At 38.9% G+C, this 22,602-nt stretch overlaps 1 protein-coding gene across 8 annotated transcripts in view; it reads right to left on the bottom strand.

Annotated features, from left to right (window-relative positions):
• AFF2 (ALF transcription elongation factor 2) overlaps positions 1-22,602 on the bottom strand; it is a 491,337-nt gene that overhangs the window by 324,780 nt on the left and 143,955 nt on the right. For 4 of the 8 annotated variants that reach the window (XM_016942631.4, XM_016942637.4, XM_016942633.3 and 1 more), the window contains exons 2-3: positions 15,446-15,578; positions 5,120-5,980 (exon numbers count right to left, since the gene is read on the bottom strand). In XM_016942631.4, the coding sequence (XP_016798120.2) occupies positions 5,120-5,980; positions 15,446-15,578 (994 nt within the window). 8 annotated transcript variants of the gene reach the window in all.

The following is a 22,602-nucleotide window of genomic DNA, read 5'->3' as shown; positions in this document are numbered from 1 at the left end:
CTGTTGGGAAGGCATGATTGGATTTGAAATGTGAGGACATGAGATTTGGGAGGGGCTGGGGGTGGATTAATATGGTTTGGCTGTGTCCCCACCCAAATCTTATCTTGAATTGTAACTCCCATAATTCCCATGCTTTGTGGGAGGAACCTAATAGGAAGTAATTGAATCATGGGAGAAGGTCTTTGCTGTGATGTTCTCATGACAGTTAGTAAGTATCACAAGGTCTGATGGTTATTATAAGGGGGAGTTTCCCTGCACAAGCTCTCCTCTCTTGTCTGCCATAATGTGAGATATGCCTCTCACCTTCCACCATGATTGTGAGGCCTCCCCAGCCACGTGGAACTGTAAGTCCATTAAATATCTTTCTTTTGTAAATGCCCAGACTCAGGTACGTCTTTATCAGCAGCATGAAAACAGACTAATATGTCAAGTGAAAAATTCTTAGCATGAGTTGTAAACAGCAACTGGATGGCCTTCCATTCATTGAAGCAGCTGTCTCATTTCTGTGTAGCTGCATGGACATATCTAGAACATCAATGGTAATATCCTAGCATTCTCTGCAGTTCTCACACAAGGGACCTGAGTTTACTATCTAACTCACAATAAATAAAGGTAATTATACTCACAGTGTTCACTGCATAGGGTGTGAAACAAAACAGGCACAGTCACAAATGTGAGCAATAATTTTTCAGCTGGTTGACAAAGCTAACCACTAAAATAAGCTACAGACAAATCCCACACCATTTCTATTAAAGTTTTCTAAGGCCACTAGTTTTGTGGCAATTGGAGCCTCAGATAGCCTTAGATCACAGCCAAGAGCAGCATGTAAAGCAAATGGCCCTTTAGGGATATGACACTCTACACGTTAGTTTTGTACTTTCAAAAGCTTACTGACTTAGGATGGAGACATTTAATATGTGATATCAATCCTTTCATGTGCATGTGATTATTTACTTGGCAAGCTATACTAATAACAAATTGCACCAAAATGCAGAGCTGTCTACACCAGCAGATTTTTATCCTAAGGTAAAAATAAACAAAAATTTCTGTAAAGAAATCATGTATAAAGCTACGTTTATTAACAAATTCATTTCCTAATAAAGCACCATCTGCAAGCAACCCTCAGTTTCCACTTGATATAAATAGGCCTTTTACTGTTTTCAGATGCAGTTCCGAGAAAATTCTTCTAAACCCAACTGCAGAACACATCAGCATTTTGTTGTTGTTGTTGCCAGGAATGTTAATAAACTCTATGACATGAAGTTTTGTTATTTATTTATTTATTTATTTATTTATTTATTTTTGAGACAGAGTCCAGCTTTGTCACCAGGCTGGAGTGCAGTGGTGCAACCTCGGCTCACTGCAACCTCTGCCTCCCGGGTTCAAGCTATTCTCCTGCCTCAGCCTCCCGAGTAGCTGGGACTACAGGTGTGTGCCACCATGGCCAGCTATTTTTTGTATTTTTGGTAGAGACGGGGTTTCACCATGTTGGCCAGGATGGTCTAGATCTCTTGACTTCATGATCCGCCCATCTCAACCTCCCAAAGTGCTGGGATTACAGGCGTGAGCCACTGCACCCGGCCAACATAAAGTTTTTAAACAAACTATTTGTTAAAATGACATGCCTCAATTGAAAAGCTGACCTTTTGCAATAAAGTTGGTTATACTTCTAATATCCTTATTGTTGATACAGAAATTCTAAGAAGCATGGAAATGTTTCAAGGATAAAAAATAAAAATTTCCCCACTATATACTCAACATGTGGACACATAAAGAAACATGGGCACACACACTTGCACATCACATTTCAATAATAGTTTGTGATCTCTCAATTCATAAATATAATGTTATCTGCTTATTTGTATAGCTTAGAATGTTGTCTGTTTTCTGGCCATTCAACCCATCCTGCTTCACCCTCCCCACAAATGCACTTCACTAACACTCATCAACCTCCTGTCACTAAAGCCAGGGAAAAAGTTGAGAATACTCAAAGAAATACTGTGATTGCTCCACGGATAAGCCTTTTTGGTAATAACTCAGAGTAATGCTACCACTCATCAAAGACGGCTACACTGACTAGAGACCCAGAACCCAGTGCCTGAAACTTCTTGGCGCCAGGAACTGGGGCTGAATTCTAATGCTAAGTGCTTTTGAAAAGTGCATCAAGATTTAATAGGGTGAATTTTCAGACTTGGTCAGAGTTTTAGCCACATAAATTCCATTAGGTTCAAAGCTCCATAATGCTCCTCCCTGTCTATATTTATGCCTGCATTTTAATCTGCACCCTTCTAAGCTCTCTTGTTGGGCCGTGTAACCTCTCTTTTCCTTTCCTCCTACTTTTGGTTTTCACATTACCCTTGGGTTCTGTATATGCCCCTGACTTTAGGGCTTTAAGCTTCTCTCTACTCTTCTGTCAAATCCTTCCTTGAAACCCATATTTTAAAATAAATACTTTCTTCACCGATCTCCTATCATGACTTTATTGCACCTGGCCCATTTTTCATACAGAGCTCTAGCAAGGTCTGTTTGTACCATCACCAAAGGCTGCAAGCACATAGGCTGCTCCTGGGATAATCGTCTCCAGAGCTGATGACAGCTCAGACTGTCTTTGAAAATGTACCTCTCGTTGGTGTGCCAGAGCACTGAGTGAAAGCATGAAGTCATTTCTGAATCTGGGTCAGCCATTTTGTGAATGTATAAGAGAGAGAATTACAACAGAGTGGATTTCGCTGGGTCTGTGATTTGTCACTCTACTAATGAGGTATGGAAACAGGCTGACAGACTGCTTTATGGGGCAGTGCTATTTCCAGATCAGTTCTGGCTGTGTAAGGAGGGAACAGCAGCAGATACCAGGGCAAAAGAAGAAACAAGAATGATATCCCCACCTCCCATTATACTTGTACTTTTTCAAAGCAGATCTCTTTTTTGGTTTTTAAGTATTAAAGCCTGTATTAAGTCATTCAGTAGAAATTATGGCTAGGATTTCTCAGTGACAGAACAGGAGCAGAACAGAGTAAGAAACAGGCAGACAGAATACAACTGAAAAAGATATAACTCATGATGGATTTCCTAGCAATTGTTCACATTTGTGCATGTTATTTGATTAACATTGTGGCTTAGAAAATGTAATCAAGTAACCATTTTTGAAATTCATTCATTCAACAAACATTTATTGAGTATCTACTATGTGCTAAGTATTTGCTAGGCGCTTGGGATACAGAGAGAATGAGGTATTCCTTGCTCTTAGTGAGCTCACAGTCTAGTAGAGGAGATAGAAACATAACTAAATCACTACAATACAATGGAGTCGGTGCCAATCAGGGCATATAGAAGGTGCTAGAGGAGCCAAGACAAAGGAGTTTTTAATTAAGCTGAGGGGATCAGGGAAGCTTTCACAGAGAAGGTGACAACTGACCAGACCTGAAGGAGAAACAGGACTTCACCAGGAAGACAAGGGAGGGTGGGGAAAGACATTCTAGGCTGAGGGGACAGCAAGCCAAAAAGCAAGGAAGCGTGATAAAGCATGACATGACAGGGAACCACAGGTAGTCCCATATGGCTGGGATTTCAACTGCACATGAAGAAGTAGTGAAATATGTAGCCAAAAAAGGAGTATGAAACTAAAGGGTGAAGAGCCTTGTATGTGTGACTAAGAAATTTGGACTTTTCCCTGGAAGTGATGAGAAGGTACTGAATAATCAAAAGCAGGGAGTGACATGGTCAGATCTGCCTGTTAGATGAGCCTGCATGGATGGTATGGAAGAGAGGTGAGACTAGAGGGAAGGACACCAGTCAAGAGGGGCTCTCACAGCAGTCCACTGAAGGCTCACAGGTGGTTCAAAGGCAGTGGGGGTAGAGATGACAGACTAGAGAGATACTTAAGAGGAAGCTTGACAAGACTTGATGAATGATGATACAAAAAGCAAAACTGCCTCAGAAATGAAACAATATTAAAAACATACATTCAGAAAACATAGTCAACAGCCCCAGGCCTCCCTCCCTTTATGTTCCCATCGTCCTCTGAAATCACCGCATCTGCTGAGGATAAATAAAGGAAGGAGAGCCAGGGTGCTTATAGGGTCACACTTCTCTAACTCAGATACCACTAACTTGGAATCTACAACCATTCAGACAGACTGCCTGTCACTCCTATTGAGTAAGAATTTAACCCTACTTTCTTCCTCTGTGTTATTTCAAGCCTTTAGTCACCAGTGACAGGAATCCAATCTAAAGGCAGTGGCTTCTTCCAATCAAACGCTTGAGGTGCAGTAGACAGCCGCTTACATGGTAGGGTCTGAGAGGCAGCACCATGCATGACCCCCACCCAGGGGCCACAAGGCCTGGAATCCAATCATTAGCGATTCATTCCTTAGAAGAGGCTTTGGTGCCTCTGGACTTCTCTTTTACAAGGCAATGATTCCTGAGATGGGTAGGATATTTACTCATTCTAAACCAGTGGGCTTTTGGTTGCTCGTAATGCTTTTTGCTTTGACAGAAAGGATGAAAGTAGAATAAAAGGGCTATGTAGATACCTGTGGAGGAAGGAGATGCAGAAGGGAAGATTGATGGATACGGGAGATTACATTAAGATCTTGCCAAGGAATAGCTCTGTAATCACTCAAGAAACTAAAATTCTTAAAGAACGCCTTCTACTTCAGGTTCCAGCAAACCACAGTTCCACATTCTTCTACTTTAAGGAACTTCTGTATTTTAGGTTTAGAATATGCTACTGAGTAGTGAAGGCATATAGTGACTCGCAATCTTCTCATGAACCTCATACTACTTATGACCAATTATAATCTCAAATGTTATTAATTTATACATAGTATTACCACAACTGTATTTTATGAAACTATTTTATAACTCCAACTTGTCATTCTTTCAGTCAGACCGACCTTGTCTTCTGTCATTCCAAATTATGGAGATTTAACTCTATTTGCAGCGTGTTAATCAGTTATGTCACAAGTGACAGAAGATCAAAATTCAGACCCTGAACTTGAAGAGTATCCTATACAGCTCATTAAGGTAAATGAGACCTGCTTGTGAATACTGGATTATAGAGGTTAGAGCAGAGAACTAAAAAAAAGTGAAACCAAACAAAACTTTAAAAATTACTTACTTCACTTGTTTGGAGGATGGTGAACTTTGGCAGTTTAGTCTTTGAACTGGCTGCACTGGGTTTTCCATCCAAGAGTGTTCCAAATGACAGATTCCCAAAGCTGTTCTCAAATTCAATTGAAGGTTTCAGTGTTGGTGAGATGTCCGGTGCCTGGTCCTGGCCATCCATGGGTCTGACGTATGCAGTTGGCTTTTGCTGCCCCATGCTTGTTTTGCAGTAAAGCCCTGGTGGGAAGTTTTGAACTGAAAGGCCACTGCTAGGAGCTAATAAAGAGGAAGCCACTAGGGGAGACCCAGGCGCTTGCACGGCAAATTCAGATTCTTCTGGTGAATTGGATTGAAAGATTTCTTTGAAAGCATCTTCTCCACTAGAATTAGGGTTACTGTCTTCCTTTGCAGATGGGTTTGACTCTTCAGCTTCTCCAATCTGGGGCTGTTCAGCTGGGTAGACAAAGAAGTCTTCCAGTTTGGCTTGAGACTGGTCCTGTGTCAAAGTCTGCATCTTGTTTGGCTGACCACTGGCCTGGCTTGCCAGTACAGTGCTAGGGTTATGACTATCACGTGACCACTCAGGTTTTGATTTTCTGTTGCTGTGTATTAGAGTTGAATTCAGTATCACAACAGAAGGTGGAGGCATTGGTGCTGAAGGATGGGTATTATCCTGGTGAGGTGGAATTATTCTGTTCTTTTGTTCTGGAAAAAAGCTTGGTTCATTTTTGTTGTTGGGATTCTGGGGCACAGAATTCTTTGGAATTCCCACTAGGTGATTCTGATTAGAATGGTTAGTTAGCAAATCCTTCATTTCATCATAGTTTCCAAGCGTGTTCTGGACTCGGTTGGCAAGTGCATCACCTTTGTTTGTCTAAAATAACAAAAAGATGGGGGTGGGAGGAGAGAGAATGAATAGGTTTGTGTTTCCTAATGTTAATGTTTCAAACAGATGCCCTAAGTAGACTATCATACGGGGTTCTTTAAATATGTCTTGCTGCCATATAATTTCATGCTTTTCATGTGCTATGTAAGAAAAAAAATCAAGAACACTATTGAAAAAGCTTCTGGAATGAGCGGGTATGATTAACATTTTTATACTCCCTAGCCAGTCCTTAAACATGTTCATTGAGAAAAACTTTTAAATTACATCATTTATTAATTTTATTAGAAAAATAACTTATTCTGTGACAGATGAGCTGAATTGCTACATTCTACATTGTGATTAACAACTTCTGCTTACCAATCATTGGAGTTATAATGGAATTTTCTACCTATATAAATTTTTGACATATCAGCCTTTGCACCACATTATACCATGAAAAAGGCTTAGGCTATTGGATAAGAAAATCAGTTAAATTGTGCTACCATGACTATAATAAGTTTACGACAGGAATGGAATTAAACAGCATCTAATTGAGCTAACTCATGACTAAAATGAATCTGATTCCTTCTAATCAAAGAACTGTATGAATTACTAGTGTTTGCCTGTATATTCTGGAATGACTGTGTTTACATATTGATGATTCACACTCATTTACTTTGAAATGATGCAATTGTTCATCAACAGTGACTCAAGCCCTTCTGTGTCTTTTCAATGATTAAGGAAAATTTATTCAAGTATTTAAACTGTTGTTTAAGGAAACCAAAACAAAGTTATCTTTTCAAAGTGATGTTAGCCTAATGTATAGCAGTTAGAGAGGCAACCAACTCATTTTATGGACAATCAGTATACCAGCTACACCACCCCCTGTAGGATGTATTTGTTCTATTAAAATGGCTGTGATTGTTTTTAAAATAATTATGCTCCTGCATGGGTTTTTGTAATACATAAAGCAAAGTTATCATGACTAAAAAATGGTGGGTAGCTGTATACTTGGAAATGACTTTGATGAAAGCTCAGTTGTTCACCCCCAAAAGTGACTTTCTTTATTCTCTTTATATGCCAAAGAGGTTATCAAAACAAGCTGCTGAATTCAGAAAGCCAAAGGACCTTTTTGTACCTAGGCTGCACTATCCTGGCCCAAGATGTTGCAATGATAGAAGGCTACCAGTATTCAAGGAGCCATCTGGCAACTGGGCCACTGGATGGGAAAAATACCACCCTATGTGGCCTTCAAGTCCCAGAAGCCATGGGCACATTTTCAGTGCACAGGAGGGAGTGACCATCTAACCATTGGTACACTCTCTGCTGAAGATAGTTGTTTAACATCTAAGATTTTTCACATGCCCTTAACACAGCCCAGTCTCCTAGTGTACACAGGGAGTATACCTATCCAGGGCTAGCATCTCAGTCTAAGGCTGTGTGTTTTCCTTTGTATGTGAAGATGGGAGGATATGCAGATGGCTAGAGGGCGAAGTGCTAGAAATGGGTGAAGTCGTCTGGGGAAAGAAAACATAGAATGAGAAGATACGCATTGGCAGAGAACCCTGGGAAGCATCAACCTTTAAGAGACTGAGAGAAGATGAGGAACCAGCAAATGATACCAAGAAGGAACAGAGAGAGAATCAAACCAGTAACCTTGGCCTCATTATCAGCACCATCTCTATATACCGTAAAAAGTATTTAACTCATACCATGTGTGTGTGAAACCATATGAGACACTTCCAAAGAAATGAGGGCAATAGGAGAAATATAAATTTCAAAGATTAAGGAAAAGTATGCTAAACATATGCTAAGGGAGCTCTGTCAGGGACAGATATTTTTAGAAGTCAAATAACTATATGTCAATTTTAGTTTGCTTATCCTCCAATCATATATTGCATCATACGCAACCTTAGTACTGAAGTAGTGATTAAACAATTAACATTCTGTATAATCCTCAGCTGAATAATCACTCTGTTTTCAAAAGTACATCTGAAAGATATATTTAAAAGTTATAGATGGGTAGAAGTCACTTTTATTTCCTAAAAGTCTCTAGGTTTGTCATTTTTAATGGCAGGAATTACTTTTTAGCCCAGACAAGAATAAACTCTTTGTATATAGTGGTCTCCTTCAACTGAGTTGCACAATGAACCACATGGACAGTAGCCAAAACCAGGCTCCCTGTTCAATCTCTAAATTTAAAACAAAGAAATTTCATTGTGCTGAGGGTCCAACAAGAATCTGATGCAAGCTTTAAACATTTGTAGGTTGTTTTGGCCTGTCAAACAGATTACCTCTTGGGTCAGATGTTTGCCTCATGAACAGTGATATCTGGCCATATTCAATGATCTGACTCAACAAGGGAAAACAATACCATTTCACTTCCCATTGGAATGCCTTCATTTCATTATCTGGCTTTCACAGAAACAGAGCTCTGCAAAATCAGAACCTTCTCCCTAGGTGTCATAGAGACCACTGTAATACCTCCATGCCCTGAGAAGTCATTGTAGTCTCCTTAGGGAAACACAATCAGGACTCAAGAATGTGAAAGCTCATTTGCTTACAAGCAAGCTAGTCAAATTCCTGTTCTTGTTTCAGGAGTAAATAAAAGAGGTTCATCTTGTCCTCAGTAGGGAGAAGCTTGCCTACTTTGTAATGTCTCTTCATTGACATTTACTTATAATGATCTGGGTTTCTGAAGCAAGCTTAGATATAGTTTTCCATATCTAGGTTTTAAAAATATACTTGAAATTAAAAGAATTTCTAAACTGGCCAATGTCTAACACTGTGTCTATGTGAACAAAATTAGAGGAAAATTGAAATTTCTCTCAATAAGTCTAGAAAATCAACCTTCTACTACACAGTGTATACTACACTTATGATATCTTTTCTTGAATAAAACCATGAGTTCTTAAAGGTCAGAGACTACATTTCACTTCTTTTTATATACCCAAGATGTAGCACCATGTCTTGTGCTAATCAAATACTCAATAAATTTTTACAGAATTGAACAGGATAAATTAAAATTCATACCCTGTCTATATCAAAATAAAGAATTTGCAATGGCTGAAGTCAAAGGTACATAATGGAAGGCAAAAATCATGCTAACTTCGTTACTATGATTGAACATTAAATTGAACTTTGAGTTTCCTGGTAGCTAAGGCAAAAAGGAAAAGCTCGTAGGTTATAGAATTATCTTTCGTCGAAAGAAGCATATCCTAATTCATTAAATGAGACAAATGGTTGTCTGATAATAAAATGTGAAAAGGAATTCCTCTCACTGATATTTTTACAAGAACACTTGAGCAATGTAACACTTTTTGGGGCCTCATTTTCCAAAATGATGCAAATATGTCTTCATGTGGCTTTTTCTTATGATGACTAACTCAGTGAAAGCATGCCTGCATGTGGACTTAGAGGTCTAGGCTAATACAATCCAGGCGTGCAGCTTTCTTGCACAGTAATGACACAGGAGTGAAGCTGTGATAACCTGGAGAAATAGAGGGATGTCATCTCCCTTAGACTAGTTTCCTCATAGAGCAATTGTCTCAGAAGGAAGGACGTGTGACAGGAAATGTATAGCACACAGTTCAAGGTTGAGTTCACTGGTGATGCTTTCTGAGTTGCTGATTGAAGGAAGATCCATATGGTTTGCATAACAGATGTTCTGTGGCTACAAGTAGGAATTATTGTAGTAGTTCTTAAGACAGACACTGGTAAATTTGAGACCCTCCTGAGGCAGGGTTACGCACAGAGGACACATGGACACAGAGCCTCAAGAAGTTCACCATTCAACAATCAGCACATAATTAGTAGTCCAGTCCAGGTCGCCAGAGTAAGCACTCTACCTTCCCACCACTGGAGGTGGGTAACTGTCAATCAGCTTTTAAATTTCTCAAGATGGAGATATGAGAACCACTGGATAGAAAACCCAATGGGGCCTGAAATACATTTATACACACCTACACAATGTACTCTCATTATACACCGTAGCAACTTCTGATTCATACTAAATGTTCTTTTTCACCCTCCAGAGTCTCAGTAATCCTATTAAGGAGCAAAATATTCTTGGTAATCTTGATTGAACATTATAAACATGACAAAAATGAAATTCAGCCATTTCAATCAATTATATGCTTCTTTCAATTTGGCTAATTCTTTACTTCCCGGTCTAGATAATTGGTTGATTCTTTAAAGGTAACCTCTGCAGCCATTATTTTCTAAGTAATCACAATTTCTCTATCATCAGGAAATGCATTTTCCAAGTATTTTCAGGCATAAATTACATGTCTGGTTTGTGGCTCATGACTAACAGCATTCCCTCATTTAAGCTTTTTTGCCTCTCATTACTTCAGGAAATGCAAACTTCCCTCAGTTTGTTTCTAATGCTATCTACAAATCAGTAGTATAATTTCATTGCATGCAAGACTAATGTGCTAGGAGGCTATTGTACCCTAGTATTTCTTTTTAATACAAGTAGCAAAATAATTCAAGTTTTGAAGCTCATTTTTTTCTTTTATTTTATTGTGGCTAACATGTGATTTAGTAATTTGTCTTTTTCTAATTCTAGTATTTTTGCAGTTAATCTCTCTAAGCTCTAAGTTTCTATTTACTTCTTTACTCTAATTATAATAACGATAATACCTGAATTTGTGTAGCACCTTACAGATTTCAAAGCAAGGTTTCCCAGGTTATTTCATGTGATCCTTAAAACAACCATGTGAGTCAGCAGAGTAGCTCTGGCCTCCATCTGGCCTCTACCTCTATGTGCCCCAACACAAATGACCTTGGGTAAGCCATTTAATAATCCTCTCTGCACCTCAGTTTCCTCATTCTCATTGGGCTATGAAGAGCCATAAAATATTACTATTCTTATTAATTACTATGATTCAATCCAGAAACGAAAAAGAAAACCTATGGATCAGAGAAAGGGAGTTTCTTCTCCACCATCACCCAGCAGGTAAGCTTATCAAGTATTCTGACATCCTGTCAGAGGATAAATAACTTCCTGTTACAGATACGGAATCATACAGAACTGGATGCAAGGTCTAAATTCGCCATGTATAAGGATATGAAAATGCAAAGAAGCCATCTCGCTTCTCTGAGTTAAAATTCCTCACGGAAAACATGGGAAAGTTGCATACCCCAGTTGTTATAAGGACTAAATGAACACACACATTGTTATAAGGACTAAATGAGCATACACATAAAACTCTAGCACAGTGCCTAGCAGACAGTAAGCTGGCATGCACTTGTTACATGCCAGTTCCTTACCAAACTTAGTACACTAACCTAGACAAGTCAAATGGCTTCATATTTTTCAGGCACATTTGAAGACATCCTTCTCAAAAGCACAACACAAACTCCAATTTGAAAATCATATGCTACAAAAGCAGCCCAAGAGAGAAGTTCCCTATTACCAACCAAATCTAGGGGTGGCCAACATTCTCTCCATTCTGGCAGTGGTAGAGGCAAAGAAAAGAAGGGAAAGAAATTAGCCAGGAACATGAGAGATCACCATTTATCTTTCTGCCAAGAAAGGATAATAGGTCCTAGAGATCAGTGTTCATGTTGGCTAATTTATGAACCACTGGCGCTATTGGACAGGTGACTGGACCTTGTTTTAGGCTTCAGGGTAGCAAGAACTTTCCTGAAAGTCTTGACCCACCATCAGGAATGTTTATTCTAAATTTGATAAGCACTCCCACTGCTACCTTAGGGAAGAGCTGTGGTATGTCCTCGTTTCTACCAGTGGACCATGGGCCAGCTCTAGGACTCCCATGACCACTGGCATGTCCAGATACTCCAAGGATATCCAGCCCAGTCTTGGTCTGGGGAGCCTTATGGAGGTGCAACATCAGTTCTAGTACTCTGTTACTCCTCAGTGTTCTCCCAGGGAAACCTGAATGTGGATGCAGCTCAAGATAACAACCAATCATCAAAGCAAGGGTGAAAGAAAAATAATTATTAGGTCACCAATCACTAGCATTATTCTTTTCCTTCACAGTTTTGACTTAAGAACAAAGGTTTTGGCCGGGCGCAGTGGCTCACGCCTGTAATCCCAGCACTTTGGGAGGTCAAGGTGGGCAATCACCTGAGGCCAGGAGTTTGAGACCAGCCTTGCCAACATGGTGAAACCCCATCTCTACTAAGAATACAAAAATTAGTCGGACATGGTGGTGCACACCTGTAATTCCAGCTACTTGGGAGGTTGAGGCAGGAGAATCACTTGAATATGGGAGGCAGAGGCTGCAGTAAGTCGCACTGCACTCTAGACTGGGCGATAGAGCGACACTCCATCTCAGAAAAAAAAAAAAAAAAAAGAACAAGGTTTTTCCCCATCAGGAAGCACAAAGGTAACAACCTACTAATCACACAATAGGCCCTGCCCCACACTATACTAAATGTTCCCACCTATGTCTCTACTTGATGTACCCTTGTAATATCAAGACAGATGGCTTTCAAAACTTCTGAAAATGTTGATAACAGATTTTTTTCAACTGCCTACTCAAAAAGACACTGCTAACATTTAAAAAATGGATCTATATAACAGGCCTTGTGAAAAGATGGCATTTACCTTAAAGGTACAAGACCATCAATTCATCGTGACTTAAAATTATGAAGGGAGAATAAATCAAGAGTTCTTCACCTCATTATAATGTTGAAGATAGTGTGGACATTGGATTTTAAGAATAAACCTTTTGAGTAAAGCTCATTTTTCTAACCCATCCAAAGATAACATGTAAAACTTATCTCCTTATTCCTTCTTCAGCTTGAGAAAGGATAAGACACTTACCGTGCTTTGACCTCTCCTCCGTTTTCTGCAGAAAATGGAGGCCCTGATTTCTTGCACTTCCCCAATCTTCCTTCCCCTCGCCTGCTTTGTTCTCATTCTAATGTTCTGTTCCCACCTTCTACCCCATAGCTCATGATTCCTCAACTGCTCTCCATCTTGTATTATTTTTAATCTCCTCCGGGACCTTGCTCAACTTAGCCTCACCCTTCTCTCCTGTATCTTCCACCTTCTCATTCACCATTGAAGTTATTTGCTTCCCATCAATCTCTAAACATGTTCACGTTTATCTCATTTTTCTAAAAAGCTTCCCTTTATATAATTCCTCCCTTTACTTCTAACTTATCTTTCTTTCTTTTTTCCTCCATGCAAAACATTTCTTCAAGATCATATCTACATTGACTGTCTCGCTTTCTTTACTTAACCACTTCCCATTTATTCTCCAACCCCCGGCAGTTTGGCATCCCACAATGACCATTGTCATCAACAAATAAAACAACTCTCCATAAGGTCACCAATTACTCCTTAACTGCCAAATCCAAACAGCCACTTTAAAGTTCTTACCTTTCCTGACCTCTCTGAGGCACAGCAAATCCTTCCTTTGTTCCCTAGGATTCTATTAAATTTTCTTTCCTAGTTCTCTTCCTACCACTCTGATCATTCCTTTGGAGTTTCCTTTCCTGGCCTCTGCTTTCACCACCTCTTTTACCCCTTAAATGGTGCTACTCCCAAGAATTGTTTGTCCTCCTTTTTACTCCATAATCTCTTCAGTGATGGTAGGCATTCTCACAGCTTCCACTGATACCTATAAGACAATAACAGCTAAACTTCTCCCTTGACCACTCCCATGAGTTTCAGACCCATATATCCAAGCCTTCTGGATAGCTCTCTCCTGATATCTCTCTAGCATCTCAAAGCCAACGCACTCAAAACTAAATTAATTGTTTTTTCTCTACAAGCAGCAACCATGTTCTCCTCCTGAACAACTTGTTCATGATACCACCACCCTCTCAAATAAAAAACTTGGGAACCATTAATTCTTATTCCATACTCCCCACATGCAATTAGATACCCAATTCCATAATTTCAACTTCCTTACTCTACCTTAAATCATTCCTGACATAAGCTTCCCTCATCAATTACAATAGCTTCTTTATCTTTCCTTAGTTTCTCCTCCCTCCGACCCACTGTCCACACTGCCCAACATCATCATTCTAAACTGTTCATTTTTCCTGGCCATACCATGACTTAAATATTTGTAATGATTTTTTTCATCATGTAAAAAATTATGTTCAAGCTCTTCATAATGAGTTTGAATACAAAGTCTTCGCTGATCTTTCCCTTGCTATCTCTCTGTTACCATGCAGGCATGCCATCACTGTTTCAAATGATCTCTGCCACTCGACTAGGAACTCCTTGAAAACAGAGACTATACTATTCCTCTTTGTACACTGGTGTAAGGCAGTGACTAGCACATAGTAGACCTTCATAAATGTTTGTTAAACCAATTATATATCTAAATATATACCTTCAAAGTAGTATACAAATTAACCTGTTGATATGGGAACACTGCTTTTTTAGGGATCATACTATTACTGACAGATTGAAAACCAGTAGCTTAGGTGACCTAAGTTTCTTCATCAGGCTTACCAAACTTGAAAGTTCCTGCAGTGTCTCAATCAAGAGTTGCTTACTTGCTTTGAACAAGGTAACAAGACCCTGGTCTCACCAGTCACCAATCCAAATAGCTTACTCTCTACCCCAAAGTAGTATTTGGGCCTATGCTGTCTTCCTTAAGAACTTTCCTTTTCCAGAAGTCACTGTCCCTTAAAGGGTACTCTTCTAAAATCACAGCTCTTGAAAATTTTCTCTATTGTTGTACTTCTTACATCATTTTTATTACAGAAAATTACACTGCTACTGCATTTCAATAAAAACCAACCAGCTGCCAGCAATTCAATAAGATTCTTCCATCATAATCTCTTCCCAGTCGCCTCTCATCTCTACCCCAAATAGAAAGTTCAGAAGCAGTCATTGTAAAATCAATACTTGTAGACACAGCAGTTTGATGATTATTGGAGCTACACACTAGTCAGAATACCACTAGAAATTCAACCTAGCTATACTACCCCCCTCTGGTTGAGACAATCTTCTAACCCATGATTATTAACCACCAGGAAAAATGATTGGCTTTTTTCCTTTATTCTAGAACAATGATTTTCAAAGAGCACTCAAACCACTGAAGAGCTGCTAACAACCTAAAATGGAAAAGAAAAACAGTGGCCTTGCAATGGATGACACTGATTGGGAAAAGAAACAGACATCTCCATTGACATTCTGATGAAGTCTTCAGGAGCTGCCTACTGACAATCACAGCAGTAGAAAGTGTCAAGGGGGCATTCCTTGCTGTAGGAAGTGTTGGGCAGAGAGGGGCTCATTGGAGACAGGAAGTCTCACAAGTCTCTCTTCAATCATACTGTGCTCCCAAAAGAAGATGAAATTTGTTTCTGAAGACTTCGTCAGAAACTTGCAGTTGCCTCAAATACAGTGTATGTACAAATTTCACTTGTAAAATATATTCCCCTGGAAATGAGTTGGGTGCTTTAAACATAAATTAAATGTTGATTAGTGAGTTCAAAAATGTAACAAGCAACCATTTTCCAGAAAGAAAAATTACATACATATTCAGCTACCTTGTATGGCTCCCCAAAAAGATCAAAGCCTGAAGAAAAGAGATCGTCTTCTTGCTGGACTTCTTGATTCCTCCGCTCCCATTCCCTTTTTTTAAGTGCACTACGGTCTTGTTCATAGTGACTGATATGAAAAGGAAAAGACAAAAAGAGAAAAAGATTAATTAATCATGCAAGTCATTTAAATTTTCCTTGCTGTCAATAATAAGAAAAAAATTCAAGTCAACTTGCTGCCCAAGTTGACACTGCATAGAGAACAGATAATCCTTTTCATTACACCTATTGAGTTTAAGATCCTGACCAGCTCTTCAGAATAAAGAAGAAAACAAAAACTTGCTTATTTGAAATGATATTCATGACAAGCAAGTAAAGCAAAATTCTCTTCCCTTGTCCTTTTTTGATTATTATAAGCAATTACATACTCCCCAAAAGTCAGCCCACAGTGCAGAAAGGTACTGAATTAAAGTTACATTGCGTTGCCAACTACCTAGGGCTCAGAATCCACAGATGTCACAAAGTCCTAAGGGAAAGGAATTATCAAAGTACGGAGCTGAAGATAAATTGGATTTCTGTCCTGAGCCCATAGCCAAAGTGAGCTTGTTTTGATGAACTCACAGGAGAATTTAAGGGCATTTTCAGAAGTCCACAAAAAAATAAATCACCAAATCACCTACACTTCTTTGTGTTTGGTTGTTGTGGTGTTGGTCTTCTCACAGTTTTCTTCAAAAGTGAATGGAAGCCTTTTTGAGAAACTTCACAAAAAAAGGGGTCTGACTTGAATAACAAATGACTAACTGTGGATGAAAAAAAGGAGGTGTCAAAAGCCTTTAATGACCTCAATGAACAAATGTTTTATAAAGACTAACTGTGACTCTCATCACATTTCAGGCTTTCCCATTGGAGGATCAAAAGCTTCTAAACAATATTTAAGATATATTCCAGGCCTTTTGGTTTTATGGAATGGAATGCTTCCTTATTAAGAAAACAATTATTTTCTTCATCATGCAAGACTGCAAATTAAGCCATAATCTAAGTCTCGTAGTGGTGTATCTTATTTTATTTACTGGGCTTTTTTCATGCTTTTGATGTTAACCTTACCCAAAGTGAGTATATATACACTGAGCAAATTTAAATTACATAAATGTACATAAAATGCCTAGCAGGTGTTGGATAAATGTTGGTTTCCTTCCCCATGTTAATAGTCCCATGTTAAGACTTAATTAGATAATTGACATGCAAATGAACATAATAGCTAAAGGAATTATAAGAGATCTACTGATATAAAACTACAGTTGACAGGCTTTGACTATATCCGAAACCTTAATACCTTTCATTAGTAGGCTAGTTTGCTCAAAGAACCTAGAACATAAACTATCTGTGCAGCTTAACTAGATGTTGATAAACATGGAGTGTACAATGCCACTACACTTAATCATCCACTTTTCTTCACAGGAATCCTTGAATGGTCAAATTCAAAGTGACTTTGATAACTTTATCTCCTGGATAAAGAACACTCATTTCTCCATTAAAAAACAGCAACAACATTTATAGGATGTTTAAATGCACATTACACTTTCATAATACAAACGTCAGGTACATTAAAGCTCACTGGACCATTCACGAGTATATCCAGCAAATGTTATCACTGTCTGAGTAAAGCAAAGAAAACCTTCAGAGTCCTACCCAAAGCCAGGGCCCCACATCTAGGCCTTGCCTTGTCAAGGAAGATATCAAGTCCAGATACTGGAAGCCAGCCTATTATTTGTAGTCTCAGATGCCCTCCATAGGTATTAGATTTTCTAGCATCATCTTTCATTTCCATTCACAAGTTGAACTCAGAACCCCAAACAATTGCTGTGTGTCTCAATGTCTCCATGTTTGAGACTGACATGGAAACAATCAGGCACAGTAACATCTTCAGTCCGTTAAGTGTGGCGCTTGTGACCGTACCTCAACACCATAAATTGGCTGTGTGTAATCCAATCCCATCAATTTGTCCAAATGTAAGAAAGATTGGGTGTTATGGGGGTGGGGGTAGAGTAACAAGTTAAAGCAATATTTAGTGAGGGCAGGGTTGTTGCAAAGGAGAAGGACACTTAATTTCTTTGCTTTCCATAGCAGATTAGTATCTACACACAAACAAGAACCAAAGTCTTTTCCTTCTGAGTAATGCGAGCAGGATGTCAGTTTTCTAGCTATCTGTTCATTTTGTGCACCTGACAGCTAAGAATGACAGGCCCATAGATCACATTTAATTCTCCCATGAAGAGAACTGAAGTGCTTTGGTCTCTTGGCTTTGCAAACTACCTTCCTTCTCCGAGGGAAAGATATAATTAAAACCCTGAAGGAAAAAGAAAGGAGAAGGAGAAGAAAAGGAAACGTGCTTCAGCTTGCATGACAACCTTTCAAACGATCAGCAGTAAGGGCACTTTCGGTGCTTTAGCCCTGGCTTTGATTTGTTAGGAGGCTCTTGGCTGCATTTTGCATCAGTTCATTAGCTACCAAATTCCAGACACAAATTTGAATAGCAGATTGAGTGTGCATGCGGGTGTTATCTGTTGCAAGCAAAACTGCCTGCTGCATTTGTTAACACATCCAACAAAGAACAGTTAATTCTCATATCTCTGGCGAGAATGAATTTAATCTCCACAGAGCTCCACTGCTCTTGGAAGGCAACCAAATATCTCCAACTTTTTCCTTTCTTGCTCAGCATGGCGTTGTATTGAAGGCTTCACACAGTGAGGTCTAATGAGTAATGAACTACATGGTGATGAGGCTTTCAGTTTATAACGTCACTGATTTCTGACTGAAACCAACATTACTAATTTGAAGCACCAGCTAATTAAAACCACAGCTATGTATTTAGCCTCTTGTTATACCTACTGCAGTTTATAATTATGAGGACCTCTTTATCTACTCAATTAAATTTCTTATGATTCAGGCAGGTTGTGTTTGAACCTGTGAGCCCTGCAGAGGCTGCAGGAAAGTATATGTCTGTCCCCTGATAATTTGATACATCTTTACACACCCAGGCCTGCTTTCCAAAGGAAAAAGAGCTCCATAGCCCACAAAGAAATGCTCAAGCCAAAAACCTGAATTAATCATCATATCATCGGTATGAACAATTCAAGTTTATTCTGTGATGAAGACAGGATGAATTGATCCTATCAATCAGCATGAAAACCCATGTTCATACTGAGAAGTTAAGCCAAAAAGCTCAACTCAAGGATTCATCACTCTTAGCAAGTTAGGATATTTTTCCAACTTTTTTCTCCTGGATATAATAAAATTGGTCACATTATGATAATATAAAAACTGACCACTCAAAACCAAATTTACTATGAATTAACCAAAGGCCTTAGGTTTCTCTCTCTCCAGGTTACCTTTTTGGAATCGCTATTTCATTGATATCCACACTAGCTGACTGGAAAAGGTCAGAAAGAAGAACAAGTTCCATTTAACTACTTTGTTAATCACCTTGGTGTAAGGCATGATGGTGAGAAGCTTCTCTCTATCATAGGATTTTTTTTCTTTTCTTTTTTTTTTTTTTTTGACGGAGTTTTCCCTCTTGTCGACCAGGCTGGAGTGCAATGGCGCAATCTCAGCTCACTGCAACATCCACCTCCCGGGTTCAAGCGATTCTCCTGCCTCAGCCTCCCAAGTAGCTGGGATTACAGGCACCAGCCACCACGCCTGGCTAATTTTTTGTATTTTTAGTAGAGGTAGGGTTTTGCCATGTTGACCAGGCTGGTCTCCAACTCCTGACCTCAGGTGATCCACCCGTCTCGGCCTCCCAAAGTGCTGGGATTACAGGCATGAGCCAACTGCACCCGGCCCAGGATTTTTATATTAGCTGTGATTTCACCCACCTGTGTGCTTCCCTAGCCACCACAAACAGAGGAACTGCCCTCATTTCCAAAAGAGGAAACTAAGGCCCTCCAAAAATGAACAGAGGGAGCTGTCTCAAGCCGTCATCAAGCTAGTGGCAAAGGAAGATCTGAATCTGTTTCTTCCATCTTCAAGTACATGTAGTATCTTCTCCTAGCCTTCTCCTTCTCTCAGACACTTGAACCTTATCTTGTATGTAGATAACTCTCATTTTGCTCATTAAAAGCCTCAGGTTCATTGGTGGGACAATAAAATGCAGGGCACATGTAGATTCCGTGAGATCTAGAAAGTTCAATTATGCCGTCTTCATTAGCGCACAGTGGTAGCCCACACAGGCTGACAATGCAGGCTAGTCTTTTACAACAGAGACTGTTTATAACAGGAAGAGAGTTTAGCAATCATCTAGTTGCAGTGCCCTCATTTTACAGATGAGGAAATAGAACTAAGGTAAGGTAATGGGCCTCACAGCGGGTTTGTCAGAGAACTAGGAGGCTGGAACTCAGGCTTTCACATTCCCAAGCAACATGGTTTGTCCCTTCTGCCTCCTGTGTTTCCATCACACTTCAGAATGAAGATGAGTTTCACGTGCACTCCATTGGTCACCTTTCCTTAGGACTGCATTTTATTAGAAATTGGCAGTAGGGAAAAACTTTAGGGATTTAATTTAGATTCGAGTATAGATAAACCACTAGTTTCCTTATATCAAAATGTACAGACCCTAAAGGGATTATAAAAATTAACTGCATCTGTGGGGAAGAGGCTGGGCGAGGGAGAGTAAAAACCAGTTTCAGTCCATTTGGTTCATATATTTCATGAAGCTAATACTCATTGTTTACCTAATTTGGTTATTTTACAAAGCCACTTGGGGAAACTTTAAAAAATTGATATTTTAAAATGATAAATTTGTTTTAAAATACTGCTAATATATGATTTACTGTAGTAATGGTGTACATGAAGGTAAATAATTCAGCCTCACTTGTTTTCCAGTCCAACTACAGTAAACACCTTTATTTGGCTAATACCTTTGCAAAAGCATAAAAATACATATTTAATCCACTCAAAGGACAAACATAAGCTATCACTCACTTCCTGTGGTTCTTCTGAATGCATCCCTGCCTTCTATAACATGTGTAGATATTAATCCATGTTATATGTTCCACAGTGTCAGGTGATACTTTTTCTATCCCTAGTCCTATTTTGAATTTGACACTGATCTAATCTCTACATAACTTCTTTTTGTTAAGAAAAGAAAATCTCTGCTATCCAATATTTTCAAACTTAACCCACATTATGTAAAGTGCTAAATTCAAAACTAGAAAAGCAGCTCAAAACAGGCCATCATTATTTTACACATATAGAGTAAAAACACAAGAACCTTGGATCTGGAGGTGTGCAAAAGAATAGAAGGTAAGTGGCCTGGGAAAGGGATTTCTAAAACCAGTAGAACCTCCTCAGCCATATTTAACGTCAGGACTCATGAGGAACTCAGCATACCACCACTCTCTTCAGCAAATGAACTATCTCCCTGCAAACACTGTCTCTCATGAAAAATAATCAAGAAGAGAATGAAAAGGTGAGAAACACACAAGTTTTTAGCTCTAGACAGCTGCCCATCTGATCATTCCAATTTGTTTTTGATTTTCCTTTAAATCTGTGGTTTTTAAAATTATGTAGACATCAATAGTCCAGAAGTCCTGGCAGAAACAGGCTTAATATTTCAATGTAGGAGCATCTTGGGACTACCTCATCCCCTCCATTTCTGAAAATGGAAGCAAAGATTCAGCCCATCTGCAAAGCCTGTCTAAGCATCCTCCAATTAAGTCAGGCAGACCCCCCAAGAGCCATCCCTCCTACCTTGTTTCTGTATCCCCTGCTTTGCTTCTTTTCTAGTCCTCTCTTTTCATTAATAACAGCTTGATTGAGATATAACTAATATAGCTACAATTTCACCCATTTAAAGTGTACAATTCAGTGGTTTTTAGCATATTCACAGAGTCTTGAAAGCATCACCATGATATAATGTTAGAATATTTTCATCAACTCAAAAAGAGGCTCTGTACACTTTCAGGTATCATCCTGTCCTGCAATCCTACCATCCAGCCCAGCCCTAAGCAACTACTAATCTACTTTCTCTCTGAATGAATTTGCCACTTCTAGATACTTCATATACATGGAATTATGCAACATGTGGTTTTTTGTGCATGGCCTCTTTCACTGAGCATACTATTTTCAATGTACATCCACACTGTAGCATGGGTCAGTACTTCGTTTCTCTTTATAGTTAAATAATATTCCACTGTATGGATATTCCTGGTCCTATGATATACTGTGCTCATTAAGAGGGCTCAATCTTGTTTTCTTCTAATGATTTAACCAGGATTCTCTAAGTCTCCCATTAGACTTTTCCCTCCTTAAGGTCAGAGGTTTTTAAGTCACTGCATCCTCCAACTGAACACAAATAACCTTTCTGTACATAAATAAGCAATGGACAATGCAAATGTCATAAGGAAAACATATTTGCTTTTTTGAAAAAAAGTGTGTGGCTTAGGCTTTGGACAAAATTATTTTGACTGGCCTACCAAACACTCAAGAAGACGTTGTCATCTCTCTAACAAATACCAAATACTCAAGCTGCAAAGATAATTTAATACACTTAGAAGTGGTAAAAACCTAGTAAAAACCTAACCTGATGCCAATCAAAGAAACAGATTCTGTTGTTCCCAGGTAGAAAGCTTTAAGGAATTTTACAGTGTGTCCAAAAAAGATGGCATCCAGATTCAGATGATCTGGGACAGGCTCTGTCACTTTCACTTACAAGTTTCTTGTTCATTAATAAATTGCTTTACATTTAAAGCCTCAGTTTCCTTCTTTGAACATGAAAATCAACTTTATGTCTTCTCTGCATGGTTAGTGTAAAGGTTACATATGATAGTTATCAAAAAAGGCTTCTGTAAACTACTAATGACTGCTCACATTTAACAGATAAGATGACTGACACCCTGATAAAGCGATATGTAAATCTCTTTATAGCTTTTGGGTCCTCTTTACTCTGTAAAAACATAGCAAAATTTCATGGTTGCTGAAGTCTAAAGTCTTTCTAGTAACAGATTAAGTTAATTTCATTAGATATCCTTTACAAATTTTTCTCTATAGACTCAGATATGACCTTTGAGACAGAGACACTAAGTTGGTCAATTTAAAAATGTAATTCACAAATTAATAATGATCTGAAATTTAAAATAATAACTTTAAATTGTAAA

Source organism: Pan troglodytes, chromosome X (genome assembly GCF_028858775.2).
Source record: "Pan troglodytes isolate AG18354 chromosome X, NHGRI_mPanTro3-v2.0_pri, whole genome shotgun sequence".
Classification (NCBI taxonomy): domain Eukaryota; kingdom Metazoa; phylum Chordata; class Mammalia; order Primates; family Hominidae; genus Pan; species Pan troglodytes.
The sequence above is the reverse complement of the archived record's forward strand: the minus strand, read 5'-3'. Positions and strand labels throughout refer to the sequence as shown.